This window comes from Cricetulus griseus (assembly GCF_003668045.3).
Source record: "Cricetulus griseus strain 17A/GY chromosome 1 unlocalized genomic scaffold, alternate assembly CriGri-PICRH-1.0 chr1_1, whole genome shotgun sequence".
NCBI lineage: Eukaryota > Metazoa > Chordata > Mammalia > Rodentia > Cricetidae > Cricetulus > Cricetulus griseus.
This window is the reverse complement of record NW_023276807.1, coordinates 220,911,196-220,928,807: the sequence shown is the minus strand read 5'-3', so window position 1 is coordinate 220,928,807 and position 17,612 is coordinate 220,911,196. Positions and strand designations below refer to the sequence as shown.

At 48.2% G+C, this 17,612-nt stretch overlaps 1 protein-coding gene across 2 annotated transcripts in view; it reads left to right on the top strand.

The window, feature by feature from the left end:
• Scara3 (scavenger receptor class A member 3) overlaps positions 1-11,841 on the top strand; it is a 29,728-nt gene extending 17,887 nt beyond the window's left edge. The window contains exons 5-6 of one of the 2 annotated variants that reach the window (XM_027390303.2): positions 778-1,821; positions 10,019-11,841. In XM_027390303.2, the coding sequence (XP_027246104.1) occupies positions 778-1,821; positions 10,019-10,470 (1,496 nt within the window). In that variant the 3' untranslated portion in view covers positions 10,471-11,841. Of the gene's footprint in view, positions 1-777; positions 1,822-3,045; positions 3,859-10,018 lie in introns of those variants that run through there. The other variant, XM_035452625.1, reaches the window with a different exon arrangement.
• The last annotated feature ends 5,771 nt before the right edge of the window (positions 11,842-17,612 follow it).

Genomic DNA, 17,612 nt, shown 5'->3' with positions numbered 1-17,612 from the left:
CTGATACCTAATAATAGAGTTCTGTTTGGCAAGCTGTTTTTCTGTCTTATTTCTCAGGCATCACAGAGGGAAAAAAATCTCACCAGGGCTACCTTCCCCACAAATACATTATGAGATATCAACCAAGACAATGGATATTAAAATACGTGTAGAAATGTTTAAATGAAGTGAACAATGGAGGTTCTTGGTCACTTCAGAACAGTCACTAAGATCTGTTCTTAAGAATGCAGTGATACTGTGGGGAAAATATCCAAAATCTTGCCCTTCAGACTGTAGAGTAAAGATGGGATTCAGCAGAAATTTCTGAGAGGGATTCTCATGGCAGGAAAGGAAGCAGGGTCTGGAAGCCAATTGCCAGTTCCTTGTGCCTGCATTTCAGGAAGTGCCTGTGTGGTTAGGGGGATAACTCAGCCATACAGACATCGTGACCTGAGCTTAATCCCAAGAATCCACATGGAAAAGGTGATAGTGCTTGGGTGACAGAAACAGGTGGATTCTTGGTCTTCACTTGCCTGCCAGCCTTGCCTGATTGACATGCTCCAGGCCAGCCAGAGGATCTGTCTCAAAAATCAAGATAGATGGCACCCAAGGAACAACACTTAAAGTTGTCCTTAGACCTCCACACGTGTGCATGTATGCCTGCATGCATGCATATAAACATGTACCACACACACACACACACACACACACACACACACACACACACACACACACACACACACACGAAGCACCTTTGTCCCATTTAACTGAAAATGTTGTCCCCCTTTTCTCCTGAAGACCCAAAAGCCCTGAACAATTGCTCCTTTTGCCGTGAGGCTGGGCAGCTGGGGCAGGAGATCAGGAAGCTCCAAGAGGAGCTGGAGGGGCTTCAGAAGATGCTGCTGGCCCAGGAGGTCCAGCTGGACCAGACCTCCCAGGCCCATGAGCTGCTCTCCACCACAAGCAGTCAAATCTCCCAGGAGATGGGCAGTTGTTCCTTCTCCATCCACCAGGTAAATCAGTCCCTGGGACTCTTCCTGGCACAGGTGAGGGGCTGGCAGGCCACAACAGCCGGCATGGACACAACTCTGAAGGACCTTACCCAGGAGTGCTATGACGTCAGGGCTGCTGTACACCAGATCAATTTCACAGTGGGCCAGACGGCTGAGTGGATCCATGGGATCCAGCGGAAGACAGACGAGGAGACTCTGACCCTACAGAAGATGGTCACGGACTGGCAGAACTACACAAGGCTCTTTGGGGGTCTGCGCAGCACTTCTGCCAAGACTGGAGAAATGGTCAAGACCATTCAGGCCACCCTGGGGGCCTCCTCGCAACGCATTAGCCAGAATTCTGAGAGCATGCATGACCTGGTGTTGCAGGTCATGGGCCTGCAGCTACAGCTGGACAATATCTCCTCCTTTTTGGATGACCATGAGGAGAACATGCATGACCTCCAATACCACACCCGATATGCCCAGAACCGCACAGTGGAGAGGTTTGAGTCTCTGGAAGGACGCATGGCTTCACATGAGATCGAAATAGGCACCATCTTCACCAATATCAACGCCACTGACAATCACGTGCATAGCATGCTCAAGTACCTGGATGATGTGCGGCTGTCCTGCACCCTGGGCTTCCATACCCACGCTGAGGAACTCTACTACCTAAATAAGTCCGTCTCCCTCATGCTGGGCACCACAGATTTGCTCAGGGAGCGCTTCAGTCTGCTCAGTGCTCGCTTGGATTTCAATGTCCGAAACCTCTCCATGATCATGGAGGAGATGAAGGCTGTGGACACACAGCATGGAGAAATTCTTCGAAATGTCACCATTATCCGAGGTAAGAGTGGGATTGGGCAGGGTTCTCCAGAGACTCGGGGTTATTTCTATATACAGGAGCACATGATTTTAGGGAAATCTCCAATAATGTGTACATAGACAGAAGATGCTAAATAGAGGGTGCTGGATAGGGAAATAGATTGCAGAAATCATCCTATAACCAATTCCCAAGGCAGCAGGCAACTTTGAGAAATGGCTTTGAGGGGCTCAGTGGTTAAGCACACATACTGCTCTTACAGAGGCCCTGGTTCAGTTCCCAGTACTCATGGTAGGAATCTGACAAATACTTCTCACTCTAAGTTCAGGGGATCCGAAGCCTTCTTCTGGACTCCACAGGCACATGTACACACATGGTATACACACGCAAGTAGCACACATACACAAATGAAAAGAAATCATCTTTCAGTGTTAAGAATTCTATCTTTGAAAGCTAAACTTAGTGGCACACAGCTATAATCCCACCACTCAGGAGGCTGAGGCAGGAGAATTATCATGGATTCAAGGCTAGCTTGGACTGACTACACACTAAGTCTCAGAAACATATAGTGAAACCTCATCACAACAAAAGGAGCAAATTAAAGAAGGGAGGTTCATATAGGCCTCTGGGTGAAGGTGATATGATTTCTAGCTTTACCTTTCAAAGAAAATTTGATTAATCCATGTCCACATAGGCAAGTATGCAGACCTTGTCTTTTTGAAACCATCTATGCTTGCTTTCTCCCTGTCTGCCCCCCTCATTAATGTTTCTGTCTGCCCATCCAACTATGCGTCCCTCAGAGGCCCATCACTCAGCCGTCTTCTCCTATATCTTCCTAAGTTCCTTTATTCATCAGAATTCTCCATGAAAAAAACAGAACTAGTAGAATATAGGAAGATAGATGATAGCTAATTGATAGCTTGGCAGACAGACAGAGAGATCATAACATATGCTGGAGATCAACTGAGAAAAACACCTGATATTGCTCCCTGGCCAATGGCATGTACATAAATCCACACACACATGAACACACAAGCATGTACTGGTATGTGCACAAGCACACACACACACACACACACACACACACACACACACACACACACACACACACACCACGCATACACTCCTGATGCCCTATTTCAGATCTTCAAAGATGTGTCCACTATCCTCTCAGGGCAGGAGATGCTGAGAGCATGATGCTGAAGCAAATGGCTCAGACATTTCTACTTAGGTCCTTCTTCACTATAGGGCAAGGGATGGTGAATGGAGGGATGGAGAGACAATACCTGGAGGAATTCTTGGAGTCTGACATTTGCTGTTGCCTTGATCATAGCAGAGTTGTCATTACAAAACCACATCTTAAGCATGGTGAGACATCTGAGTACTTGGGACCCTCAATTCAACATCTTCATGTTTTACTGCCACTGAGCTCATTTTCTCATTGATACAGATTGATGGGGTGGGGAGAACATGTTTAATTGTTTTTTTTTATTTTATGTTTCCGATAAAGTCCGGTCCTGAGTATTTCCATGGGAACTGAAAGCTTCCCACATCGTTTCACTGAGAGGATGGATGCATGTGTGTGGCCCACATAAGGTGCAATTTTAAGTTGTGTCTGTTGGCCAACATTCCTCCTGATCTTTAAGTCATCACATGCACAACTTCTCTTATCTGGAAGAATCTTTCCAGGTAAATTGCACACCCCACCCTAGAGGGAACTAATCCCTCACCCTCAGACAGGCCCTGAGTCTCTGACACTGGAGCTGACAGTGAAGGGTTGTCTGGCCCGTGTAGAGCTAATAGTTAGAGCTCAGGTAAGGAGATGGCAGTGAAGGGGCTGCCAAGTACCTACTAAAGGAAAGGAGGCTGGGTAATAATTTGCTCTGGGACTTTAGGCAACTTACTTCATCTCTCCAACTGTGCTCTGTCATCTGTAAATGAAGGGGCAGGACCAGCCCCTTCCAGCTCTAATTCCAAGCCTCCATTTACTAAATAGAAATCTTGTGGTGCATGCACATTTGTTACAACTCTCCTAGAATCTTTATCTCTCTCTAGTCTCCAGGATAATTTTTATGTCTGTGCTAGACAATGTCTGTGCTAGACAGTGTCTCTGTTAGGACTATAGGACTATCCTTTTTGAGTTAGAGGCAAAAAAGAAGAAGAAGAAGAAAAAGAAGAAGAAGAAGAAGAAGAAGAAGAAGAAGAAGAAGAAGAAGAAGAAGAAGAAGAAGAAGAAGAAGAAGAACCCCCACTGTTCATTAGCTGAGTGATGGGTGGAGGTCTTCATCACTTTCAACTCAGTCTCCTCACCCACCGTGTCCTACATTAGTTTCTGTTGCTTTGACAAAAAGCAACTTAAGGGAGAAAAGGTTTATTTGACTTTCAATTCCAGATTACAGCCTTTCACTGAGGGGCAGTCAGGTAGGAACTCAAGCAGCTAGTCACATCCCATTAACAGTCAAGAGCAGAGAGAAATGAATCCATTCAGGCCTATTAGCTTAATTGCTTGTCCACTCTCAGCTGGGTTTCTCCTTCCTTACACTGTTCTGCCTAGTCAAGGACCCCCTTGCCTAGGTAATGGTGCTGCCCACAAGGGACTGTGTCTTCCTATGTCAATCAGCAACCAAAAATACAACCCCACCAGACATGTCCCAAGACCTGCCTGATCTTGATAATTCCTTATTAAAACTCTCTTCGCAGGAAATTCTAGGTTGTGTCAAGTTGACAGTTAAAACTAACCAACCCAAACTAATACCTGTCCTGCCAGTACCACATGGGGTCAATGTGACAACAATCATATGAGCCTAAAAAGGGTGTGTTAATATGAGATGATATCAATATGTTGATGGCATAAGCTCCTTTTTCTACTCGCAACTGTCTAGCGGTCCTTGGGCCCTAAAGGCACTCTGTAAGTGTTTGTTTAATGAATCAATAACTGAAAGTATGAATGGAGGGTAGATGCCAAGTGTACAAGGACTTAAACTTGAAACTTGTTCCGTAAGCACTACCTGCTACACCCTGCTGTAACCAACAAGGATTCGGGAGTTGACAGGGTAAGAAGGGAACACCAAAGCTGACAAGATAGCCTTGTCAGGTTAAGGTGCCTGCTGCCAAATGTGGTAACTTGAGTTCAATAGCTAGGGCCTGAGAGGTGGAAGGAGAAACTGACTCTAGCAAGTTGTCCTCTGACCTCCAAGCATGTGCTCACACACATGTATGCAAATATTATACATACACAATAAATACAAAAAATTGGTTTTTCAAGACATGATTCTTCTATATAACAGCTCTGGTTATCCTGGAACTTGCTTTGTAGACCAGACTAGCCTTGGACTCACAGAGATCCACCTGCCTCTGTCTCTGGAGTTCTGGGATTTAAAGGCGTGTGCCACCACCACCCGGCAAATAATTTTATCTTAAAGAAGGGAAAAAGAGTTGTTTAGGCACAGGAGCTGTGCATGCAGGCGAAGAAGGGTTAGTAGCTGGGCCCAGCCTTGTAAAGCTGTTGAGAATTTTCTTTGGTGTCCTAGCTGCACTCTTCCTTTTGGGTTTTCAGTCTCTCTACACAGAATGACCACTTCCCCACAGCACATTGAGAGGAGAAGCAGCAGAGGGTGGCAGGCTGGCACCAAGGAGAGCCTTCTCCCCGGATCTCAGTGGTTGCTGTCACTCCAGAACTCCCTGGAAGATGCTCTGCGTTATCTCCAACAGTTCTCCTACTCTTAGTTAGTGGTGTAGGATGCTACACACCAGCCCACCCTCAACAAACATATAATTTCATCAGCATTTTCTAGGTGCTCTTTTGCTGATTATAACTAGGACTGGGAATCCCTGGATGATGTCAATGGAGTCACAGAACAGAGAGAGGTGGAGATACAGAGAAAGACAGATAGACAGACAGACAGACAGATAGACAGACAGACACACACACACACACACACACACACACACACACACACACACACACACACACGAGAGAGAGAGAGAAAGACAGAGACAGAGACAGAGAGAGACAGAGAGAGATCAAGCCCAGCCACCTAACATGCTAATGCTAGTGCTGGCATTCCAACCTAGGTCTCAGGGTTCAGGGTCAGGGCATCTTCCATTGGGCTAGACACTCAAGGAACCATCTCTTCCATTTCCAGTTCCTTATGTCTGACTACAAGAGGCACTGTGAGCCCCTCCTACCAATGGCTCACTATACCATGGATGGGCAGGGTTATTTCTTGAGATGCTAAATTCTTCCAGCCACTCCTATTTCTTTCATCTTCCCTAATCCCTAGTATGGACCACAGATACACCACCCACTCTACTTACTTCAGACATGCAATCAGTTGTGGCTGGTTCTTAATGGGCCCAAGAGCCTAATTACAGCCTGTAGCTTCCTGAATAATGATGGGCCTCCCTGGGACTCCTTACCTCAGCCACCATACTGGTGTTTGCTTCTTGGCTGCTCAGAGCAGTTCTGAGCCCTCTTCATTTTTGCCCTGTACTCAGCCCATACCAGTGTCTTATTACTACTGACGGGTCACTGGAACTCTATTCTGGTGAGAGCCTTGGTTTCAGCCTGATTCATCTTCCTTCCCATTGTGCTAACTGCTGGTTGTTGACTTTGTCCTGGGATGGATGGGGCTCCCCCACCTCACAATCTCATAATTCTTATGATTCATCTGAACATCTAAGAAAGGAGTCTTTCCAAGATCCCACTCATGTTTTTCATTTTGTTTTGCTTTTTTTTTTTTAATGTAAGTTCTAAGGATAGAATCCAGGACCTTGCACACGCTAGGCAAGTGCTCTTTCTTGAGACAAGCTCTTATTATCTTGCTATCTAGACTCTGTGTAACCCAGGACGGGAGCCCAGAACTCCCAATCCTCCTGCCTTTGCTTCTAAAGTGCTCAGATTATAGCTGCACATCACCATCCCTGGCTCTCCCAACTCTTTATGGACCCCTCAGTGCTCTTCAGAGGAGTCTAGCCCCCCCCCTTCAGACAACTCCAGACTGGATGAAACAGACCCAGGAATCCCTTTTGGGAGATGCTGAGGGGCAGAAGTGGTAGCTGTGGGAGGAAGCCTGGCAGAGAGGACCATTACTTACTCTCCTCCCGCTGCTGCCGCAGACTCATCTGGGTTCTCAGAGATGGAACAGCAGTGGTGGCCGAAGGAGTGTGCATAGAGAAAGAGGTGGACTTTCTTTTCTGGGGCCTCCTTGCACTCATGCTTGGGACAAAGGGATGAGTGGTATGACTGGGACTCAGGCTTCTGTCCAATTGTCTACCCAAGCATGATGGGCACACACTCCTCCCTCTAGGAGAGAAGGCTAGGATCTGCCATGGAAAGGCATAGAGGGAATGAGTGGTAGTGTGGCCGGGAGGGCACACTTTTATCTCTGCCCTTTCTCCTTTGCTGCTGACATGGAGACCCTACACACCCTCCCAATGGCTGCTGTGCTCCTCTGGGTCAAGGAGGAGAATCCCTTTCCAGGAGACAGTGGCACTGGAGAAAATGGGCCCCAAGAAGGTGAAGTATATCAGATGGCCTGGGGGCAGGGCGTAGTACCCTTGTTAGGATGAGATACTCAGACTGCACATGGGGTGCAGTCACTTCCACCCAAAAGACGAGTGGAGAACTAGGGGGCTTGGAGAAGTCTCTGGGGCACCTTGTTCCCATGACAGGTGGAGGACAAATCCAAAGGAACTGCCAAGAAGGAGCAAGGACAGAGGCATGACACAAGTGCCCACCTAGTCATGGGGTCAGGGGTCAGGACAAGGGCTGAAGAGCCACAGGGCACTTTAACTTTCAGTTGTGCAAAGTTATATTAAGAACTTCAGCTGTGTGTTACGTTAACTCAGCTGTATACACGGATGGTATTTAGTACTGCTCTCTGTTGAACTCTGAGTTCTGGAACGGGGAAGGATTGCCCAGCATTGCTCTGCCAGCCACACAGCCTCACAGGGCCTCTCCACTGCTGAATGGCCCTCTGCTTCTCCAAGTTTCAGCTGGTCCAGATGCCAGGAGCCGAATAAGGACAGGCACTGTGATTTTGCCAGTTCCCAGAAAGACCTGCCAGGCTGGGGGATGTGGACCCTGTGTGGGCATCAGCTTGGGCCTGTGCTATGCTGGTAACTGCAATGAGGGACTCTCTGGGAATCAAAGGGCAGGTCCTGTCTCCTGCTTTCTCCAATGCCAGGCTGCTACCATCTCTCAGCAGCTGTCTTCAACCTCCAACCACCTCTGCTGGCATGCCACGTGAGCTGAGGTGGAGCCTCGTCCCATGGCAAGCCGTGGCAGGAGCTGCATGAAAGTTTTTATTGGCTTTAATGGCTGACTGTCCAGGCTCTGGTTTCCAGTTTAGGTCATAATAGATATTCACTGACCTGGCTCTACATAGAAACACTTTGAGAAAGAGATGCAGGGAACAGCAGAGGGTGGGGAACAAGGGACTGTGGGTCACATCAGCCAGGATGAGAGTGATCCAGGACCACAGAATAAGATTCTGGAAACTTAGAGAGCTCTCAGCAATCAGCACACCTCATCCTTTCCGTCAAAGATCTCACTGAGTTCTAGTCTCCACTCAAGAAGCCCTTAGAATTGTGCGCGCGCACACACACACACACACACACACACACACACACACACACACACACACACACAGAGAGAGAGAGAGAGAGAGAGAGAGAGAGAGAGAGAGAGAATGTCCTTGTGGTCCATTTGTGTGTGCAGATGTGTGATGTGTGTGGACCTCAGGTTTTGTTCCTTAGGAGACATTTTCCTTGTTTTTTGAGACAGGATCTCTCATTAGCCTGGAGTTTGACAATTAAGTTAGACAGGCTAGCCTAGCAAACTCAAGGGATCCACCTAGCTCCAACCCCACTCCCACCCCACCCCCAGGACTAGGCACAGGCCACCATACCTAGCATGAGTTCTAGAGATTGAACTCAAATCCTCAAACCAGCAAGCATTTTACCAACGGGACCAGTCTCCAGCCTACCAATGGGATTTCACTCCACTCTCCAGGTTTTAGTTGAAGGAATTGGACTAGATCCCACCTAACTCACAACACTGCATTGCAAAGGGCTTGGGTGCCAGAGAGCTCTTATGGAGATGAGTCAGGCTCTGGTACCCACAGTTGCCATCAACCCTGCCTTTCACCCACACAGAGACCATGGAAGAAAACTAGGTCTGCATCGAGCCTTGCCTCCACAATAGCTGGAGCTCTTTTCTCCACATTTGTCCCATCTCAGGTCATGCTCTGTCACCTGTGGCCTTAAGGCATCCTGCATGCTCTGGCAGAGTGGGGGCCATGTATCCTAATAGCTGGTGTAGATCTGAGAAGTGGTGACTCTCAGACTTACACAGATAGGTGGGGGGGTGCGAGGCCACACAATTTCTGGTGTGTCATCCATGCTGAAAGTCATGTCTCTTCCCCATTATCAGGCCTATAATAGAGGTCCACAGATTGAGACATGGCCTCTTCTCACAAACTCCGAGCTCCCCTGACTGCATGCCAGGCTGGATGCCCAGTGCTAAGATGTAAGAAATGACTCTTGTTGTCTTTCTGAGACTGGTTTAACAGGGTCCATGAGATACACACCTAGTGCTGGTTTTCCCCGCATTGATTCCTCTGAATTGATTAAAGGCTCAGAAAGAAGCAGCCTCAGGGGCTCCTAGGAGAAGTTGGGGTGATGAGAGGACTTGCTGGAGAAGTAGCCCTTTCTTTGGGATGTTACTGTGAGTTAGGTCTTACTTTCTTCACTTTTTCCTCTGCATCCCCAATTCCACACCCCTGATCCCAGAGGTCCAAGAGGTCCCAGGAGGTAGGGCGGGGAGTGAAAACAGCAATCAAAATCCACAGGAGGTATAGAAGGTCAGGCTGCCCTTGGGCAGGATGGGAGTATCCTGGATTGCCACACCTACCCCCACAACCCAAACACATACGACCCTGCTCTCAGTCCTACTAGCTGTGTGTGAAGCTGCAGAGAGCCTGGATGTCAGAACTGGCAGTGTTAGCAGTACAGCAGGTCCAACGTAGGACACTGACACATGTCGCATAGCACCTACTGGTCTGACCACCACTCCAGCAACAGTAAAGCATCATCTAATAGTTAGTGGGAGCTGCCCTGGGCCAAGATTCTGTCTGAACTTCAGCTGTCCCTATGCTCACTCTGCTTACATAAATTCCTCATGAGTGACCTACCTGTTTCTTCTTCTATCCAACCCTAGGTGTCCCCGGGCCTCCAGGACCAAGAGGACTCAAAGGAGATGCAGGAATAAAAGGACCTCTTGGTAACAGAGGACCCAAGGGGGATTCCGGCAGTCTGGGTCCCCCCGGACGTCAGGGTCCTCAGGGGCCGCCTGGGGAGCCAGGACCTGTCGGGGAGAGAGGGCCAGCTGGACCCCGAGGCTTTTCAGGACTCAAAGGCTCAAAGGGCAGCTTTGGCACTGGAGGGCCAAGGGGGCAGCCAGGACCCAAAGGAGATGTGGGACCCCCAGGGCCAGAGGGGCCCCCAGGGTCTCCAGGACCCTCAGGGCCTCAGGGAAAGCCAGGGATTTCAGGAAAGACAGGGTCACCAGGTCAGCGGGGAGCCACAGGGCCTAAGGGTGAACCAGGCATCCAGGGTCCCCCTGGATTACCTGGGCCTCCAGGCCCTCCAGGGAACTCGAGCCCCTACTGAATGATGTCTTTGGCCTGATGCTGCAATGCAGGTTGGGGACCAGAAGGGCCTGCTATCTACAATCATTGTTCTTTGATCCTAATATGAGGGTGTCTCTTAGAACTGACTGTATAGCTTTAAACTCCCCAATTATGACTGTACCCAAGGAAAACAGCTCACTGCCTATCCCCATTTCTCTGCTGGCCAGGGAGAACCTACTGGATTTCCATGGCTGGTTAGGAGGAGAGGGAATAAGACACCCCCCCCCCACCCACCCACACACACACCTTTCTGTGACAGCCTGCTGGGGAGGTGGTTACCTACAGAAGAATATCTTAGATATCTTAGATGGTAACTAGTTCAAGTCTCTGCAGTGACTTAACACCCATACTAGCAGAAGCTTCTCCATAGTCTTGAAAACATCCAGGGAAACCTTTGGGGCATTATAGGTGACACTCCAGGAAGCCTCTCCAAACAGCCATGGGAACAGAGTCACAAAGAGTTGCCCTGCCCCACACAGGGCAGGAGAACTCTGCCTGGCTGGCATCCTCAGGCCCTGTGCATGGTGCCTCTGACAAGTTCAGAGGGTTTTTATTCACGCGTCCAGAACATTCCTTTCTTCACTCTCACCTCTGCATCTCAGGAGTGGCCTGGAAAGAACCCAAGCTGAGTTTCATCTGCTGGGAGAGACCCTGCAGGTCCCAGAACATTCTGCTTGTCCGCTATCCAGCTCCCTGGAAGACCTCAGGGAGGGAGGTGGGAGGACAAGGCAGGAGTGAAGTTTCTCTGCAAAGCCAGCCCTTGTTCAGCCTAGGCTGCCATGCCATGTTCCCAGTGGGGCTTCTCTGTGGTGGCCAGGGAGGAAGAACCTGTAGCAGGGCCCACCCTCGTAACAGGGCGGCTCTTGCCTCCTACTCTTGGTTATCCTATTCATAAATGAACATTGACCTCACCCTACCACAACTTAAGAAGACTGGAGCTCTTTCCCACATGAGCAGCAGGCTGGACTAGGCATGGGAAGAGCCTGAACACACACAAGGAGCCTTTGATGTTACTTCTTGTCTTTCATGAGCGTCTTCCATACACTGGCAGAAAGGGATGCTGGGAAAGGCCTGCATTGTCTTGACTCACTTTCTGTAAAGCTGCCCTGCTCCTTCAGACTCCAGCAGACTTAGATGCTCCTGGGCAAAGGGCAGAGCTGCCTCCTCCCTTGTACTGTCTCAGAGACCTGTCTTCTTCCTGCTCAAAGCCTCTGTACCACCATCCTCCTCAACATCAGTGTGCAACTGGCTTGCACCACCCACCTACCCCCTGCTGTATAATTGTCCTGTCTACTTATGATAATATCATGTGACACAGTATCACTGGCCCAGTAAAGAGCTGTTTCCAGGAGGGATGTGTCTTCTGGTATTTGTACCCAAGCTGAGGAAGTGATTCCTTCTGGGATCCATTTCATGTTAACCTTCACAGGGGAATCGCTGTCAAGGGTTCTGCTGCAGAGTCTGAGAACTGAGGACCTCTTGGAGCTCTAGGGGTTGGCAGTGAAGCCCAAGCAAGAGTCTAAGAAATTACCACCAAGAACAAGGCCAAGCTGGAAACAGTGCATCCCCAAAAGCTTTCAGCTAGACCCTATAGTTATTTGGCTACAGCGAGACTGAAAAATAGGAAATAGGACAGGCCCAGACCCCAGAGGGATACCTCGTGCATCCACTTGTTGTCTCTAAAACAAAGAAGCAGAAACGAAAAGGAGGAAAAGACAAGGCCAGACTTGCCCCAAGGTGCCTTGCAAGAATAGAGGTCAGCTGGGTTCCCGGGAAATCAGACTGGGCCTGCTCCACAAGGAGTTTTAAGGGAGAGCAAGTTCATTTGCTAAGTCAAACAGCACCCTGTGCAAAGCCTGGGTACTGGTTTGATATAGGGTATGTATGAGTCAGGGGTGCTCAGTGGGAGTAAAAGGGTGAAAGAGCTGAGATGAGGCCACAGTATATGAGCCTTGCCCATCTGTGTGGCATGAGATCCACCCTTCACACAGCACCTGCCATGTGTGGACCGCTGAGTTCATTGCTTAAGGGTCACAGGGTGAGTAAGGCCTAAAGCCTAATCTGGCCACTTTTCCTCAAGAGAGCAGACATGTCTATAGCCTTACATGAAACAAGACATGGAAAGGAAGAGGAAGTTGGGGGGGGGGCGAGTCTCAGTGATAAGACATGTTCAGAAGGCTAACACCAGGTAGTAGCACAAGGACAACAGGAAAGACAGGTCACTATGCTTGGACTATGAACCAGCCTCCAGAAATCTTGAACTACTGGTTGCCACCCTACTGGTAGGGAAAGAATTAGGTCAGGCCCTGGGATGAAGAAAAGCATGAGCGTATCAGCAGCGTCTTAGTTAGGCTTTCTATTGCTGTGAAGAGACACCATGATCACAGCAACTCTTATAAAGGAAACATTTAATTGGGGTCCAGTCCATCCTGGTGGGGAGCATGGCAGCATGCAGGCAGATGTGGTGCTGGAGCTGAGAGTCCTACATCTTTACTCAAAAGCATCAGGAAGCAAACTGACACACTGGGTGGTATCCTGATCATAGCAAACCTCAAAGTCCTCTTCCCCCCACCCTGACACACTTCCTCCAACAAGGCCATACCCACTCCAACAAAGCCACACCTCCTACTAGTGCCACTCCCTACAAGATTATGTGGTTCCGGGGGGCCAATTGCATTCAAACTACCACAAGCTGGTCTTGGAGTTAAATCCCAGCAAAGCTAGATCTGAGACAGACTCCAAAGAATGGGCTTGGAGAACAAAATGATAGCAAAGACATAGGGATAAGAAACAGTCAATTCAAAACCATTGAGAGCACAGCGGTGAAATCCAGTGGGCACTGGAGCAACAGGACAATGTTGCATGGCTTTCCCTGAGAAGCCCATTTCTGGTCCCCAGAGAGAGAGCAATCACAAAGCACAGAAACAGCTCCATCCAACTCTAGCTTAGAGAATCATTAAGTCTAATTGAATTACTTACAGACAGGCACATCCGCCACCAAAGAAACATGCTCTCTTTCCCACAACTGTTATCCACTTACATATCCTCCAGAAAGGACTGAGAACCTCGTGAACCTTGTGAGTCCTCCTGCCCTTCCATTCCATAAGAAAATCTTAGGTGGGCCCAATCTCATAAAAGTCCCTTGTGAGTAATCACAGCTGCTCAGACTACAAGGTGGCAACAGTCATGGTATGCCAGAGCCCAGAGGTCCACATCAGACAATGAAAGCAATCATAATGGCACAGTCAGGCAGAGGCCACATACCACCCCGGGCACTTCACAAATAGTAACTCAGTCTTTACTACCATTTATAATGTATAATGTGAATCTCTGCCTCACAGAGTTTTGGAGCAGTGCATTGACTTCTGTGGGCTACAGACATAACTAGTTTTTTAGACATATCTACGCTGAGACAGCCTTGCACAAGCTGTTTAACTGCTGTTTAGTTGCCTCCATGAGATTCCTGGAAAGTACTTTTGTATTGGTCTGCTCAGCTGCCACCAGAAAACACACCAGATTGCATGCTTCCAATAGAAATTTCTTCTCTCATGGTTCAAGAGGCCAGGAAGGTTAAAGTCGAGGTGCCAACTCTTCCGGGTTTGCAGAGGGCCACCTTTCTGCTGCTACATCCTCACATGGTAGACAAGGACTTATACTTTTCCATACACAGTCTGAATCCCAACCCTATGGCTTCGTTGATGCTTAATGACTTCCTGAAGAGCATGGCTCCGGTTAGTCACACTGAGGTGATGGCTGCATAAGTCAATCAATCCAGGTACCCAGATGTCTTCCTTAGACATCAGCCACCATCCGATGGTGACCTTTACACAGAATCTAAGCTTCTTTAGCATCCCTGACACTCTACACTCTTCTGCAAATGAACAGCCAGAGCAGGAGGCCAGCACACTCCTTGCACTTCAAGAGCTGGGCCCAGCCCTTCTGCCCTTTCTTTCTCTCAACCCTCACCCCCTGTGCCACGTCATCACATAGTCCTTTAGAATATCTCAACGTCTTTTCAAATGTGTTGAAACTCCAAAGAAGTTACTGGGGTTTAGGAACGAATGGGCAATTGGAACCATAAAGCCTGAAACAAATGGTATGACTCAACATGGGATCTTGTGAAATGGATGCCACTTGTCTGAGACTGGGGATTGGGTGGGCTACCTGACAGGGTCCATCAGTAGACATGGAGCTGGGACAGGCCATGCTCCAACCATGCTGGTCTCTCCTTCCTTGTGGGACTATAGGCCCAGCACAGACCTCTTGGACTGTCAAATTCTTCCTCTGAAAACAGAGTGGGCAGTCTTGACGGCCCTGGTCCTGGAGATTCACATTTATCTGCCTTAACCAAGCTGTCTTTCTCCTGTTCCATTCAATTGCTTCACTGTATCTCACTAGAGCCAGGATAATTAAGTCTGACTCTTCATGGAGAGATGACAGCCAGTGAGATTGCAGCTACTACATGCAAAGCACAGGTTTTGCTGTTGATGTGACTTTAATTCCAAAATTTACAAAACCCTGAGATTATTCCCGGGCTTCCTAGAAGCCACAGACCTGAGCCACAGTCTCTCAGGACCTCTGAGAAATCCCGGCTTGCTTTCTCATATCATCCTGGCAACCTCTCCCTTCTTCCTGCAGAAGAGGACAGGGCTGGGCAAACCTGCCCTTCCCCCAGCTCTCCTCCCCAGGCCAGGGCTGAGCTGGCAACCTCTGCTGCACCAACCCTGGATACACCTGTCAAAACAGAACCACTGGAGAGTCGAGCAAGAGCTGAAAAACATGATCTGACCACACCGAACTTTCCACCAGGGCTGGGCTGCCAAGGGCTGGCTTTTCCCGAAAGCCTTACCCTACGGGTGACTGAACAGCCTTCTTGAGGGCTGCTTGACTGTGGAAGGATAGGCCATTTGGTTTTCTGACCTTTGCCTGTCCACTACTTTTGTTTTCTTTTAAACTTCCAAGTGCAAGAGCCGTGCTTACGGGTCAGGGGACATTTAGAGCCTTACTCAATGCCTCCTAATGGGAACCACCTACCATGGTACAACCACCTAGAGAAAAATGCACGCCATGTGCTTGCATCCTAAACCCACTGGTGCAGAACCGTGGAGACGGATGAGAATTTGGGAGTAGGAGGTAATGTGCATTACAGACCAAGACCCAGGGAATTATGATGCCTCATAAATTTGAGATCCACAGGTGTAGGAGAGGAAGAAAGGAACACACTGTTTTTCAGTTTCTGTTTATTATCTTGTTTCATTTTCATGAGCACAGTACACTGGCATGTTATAGGTCAGAAAACAGAAGCTCAGAAATGATGAGTAACATATATAACCTAAAGTTGTTGAATGGGGGCTGGTTAAGAGCTTATACTGTTCTTGTAGAAGGCATCCGGTTGACAGTACCAGTGTTAGGGGCTGACAACTGCCGGTAGCTCCAGTTCCAGGTGATCGGACACCCCCATCTGACCTCCATGGGCACCTGCCCTTATGTGCACATATTCCCACATAGAGATAATAACTCTTAAATAAGTAAAAAAATATACTAAATGTTTTTTTTAAAGATGTGCAGTCAGATGTCTGGAGGTTTTACTGATATTTCCTGAGCTTGTCTCTTTAAGAATGGTAGGGCTGGGGAGTCAGTGAGCTTTGTATTTCAGAGAAGGATTATTAAATCCACAGAAAGGGGATTCCTCTAGATCTCAAAGCAAGCTACTTACAAGGCCCCAAATAAAGTACTGCCAGCCCTCCCAGTTTCAATTGCTTTGTGCAAAATACCAGAGCAAGGGGCTTGCAGGAGCTAAACAAAGGAGGGTGCATCCTACCATGAGATTCCGAGGACTTCTCAAAGGGGGTAATGTGCCCACCTCCATGGGAGCTATCACCCAACTTCACCAAAATGCAGACTCAACTCCATCACTGAGAAAATTGTATTAAACACTGCAACTTATTCATATGGCTTTTCCGCAATTCTATGCCATCCCTTTAAAAGATCAGGTCATTTGAATAGCACAAACTGAAGCCACCTCTATTGCCTCTGATAGGAAATGGTGGAAGAGTCTTCATGGGATGGTTTTCACACACTTGTAACCTATGGCTCCTTCTCCAGAAGAAATTCCAGATCTTCTCCATCCCCCAGACAAGCCTGCCCCACCCTCAGGTTGCCTGGAACTTACTTGCTCCCCATCATCCATCACCACCCTTACTCAAAGAGCTCTCTTCTTCTAGAAATAGAAATGTTTCAACATCTAATGGGGAGGGTGAGGACTCCACTGAATGTGTTCACACATCCATCAAATGGTCAGCTGCCAGCAGCTGCTACATCAGCAGTAGGCATGCAAGAGGAAAGCACCTGGTCCATTTCATCTTCCTGACCAAGGCTTCTTCCCAAACCCCTGTACAGAGAACAAGAGTTTCTAGCAGTGGTTCTTAACCATCCTAATGTTGTGATTCTTTAGTACAATTCCTCATGTTGTAGTGACCCCAACCATAAAATTATTTTTCTTGCCTCTTCATACCTGTATTGTTGTTAATGTTATGAGTCGTAATGTAAATGTCTGATCTATGGCATATCTGATATGCAAACCTCCTCACACACCCAGAAAAGGGATCTCAACCCACAGCCTGAGAACAGCTGCTCTGCAAAGAGCAGTGGTCCCACAGGTGGAAGAAAAAGAAGTCAGGGACTGGGGCTACCATGCAGCTGGAACTGGGCACTGGGCAGGAAGAATCTGCACAGACCTCTCCATGAGCAGTTGATTCTGCAAGGCACACACTGAGCTGACAGACACACTGAGCATGCACAGTAGTGAGGCTCTTTGGAAATCTGACTAATTTAGCCTTGTCAATCACACCAGCTGAGACAGTAGAAAAGCTGTAACTTAAATTCACATCAAGCAGCTCACAACCACCAGCAGCTTCAGTTCCAAGGAATCTGACACCTGCTTTTGACCTCCTTGTGCTCCTTCAGCATGTGCTCGTGTGTGTGTGTGTGTGTGTGTGTGTGTGTGTGTGTGTGTGTGTGACTCATTTACACACACACATACACATTAAATAAAATATATAACTATCTCTTGAAAACCAGCAACAGGAAGATAACAGGTAGCAGTAATGTGTGAAATGTTCA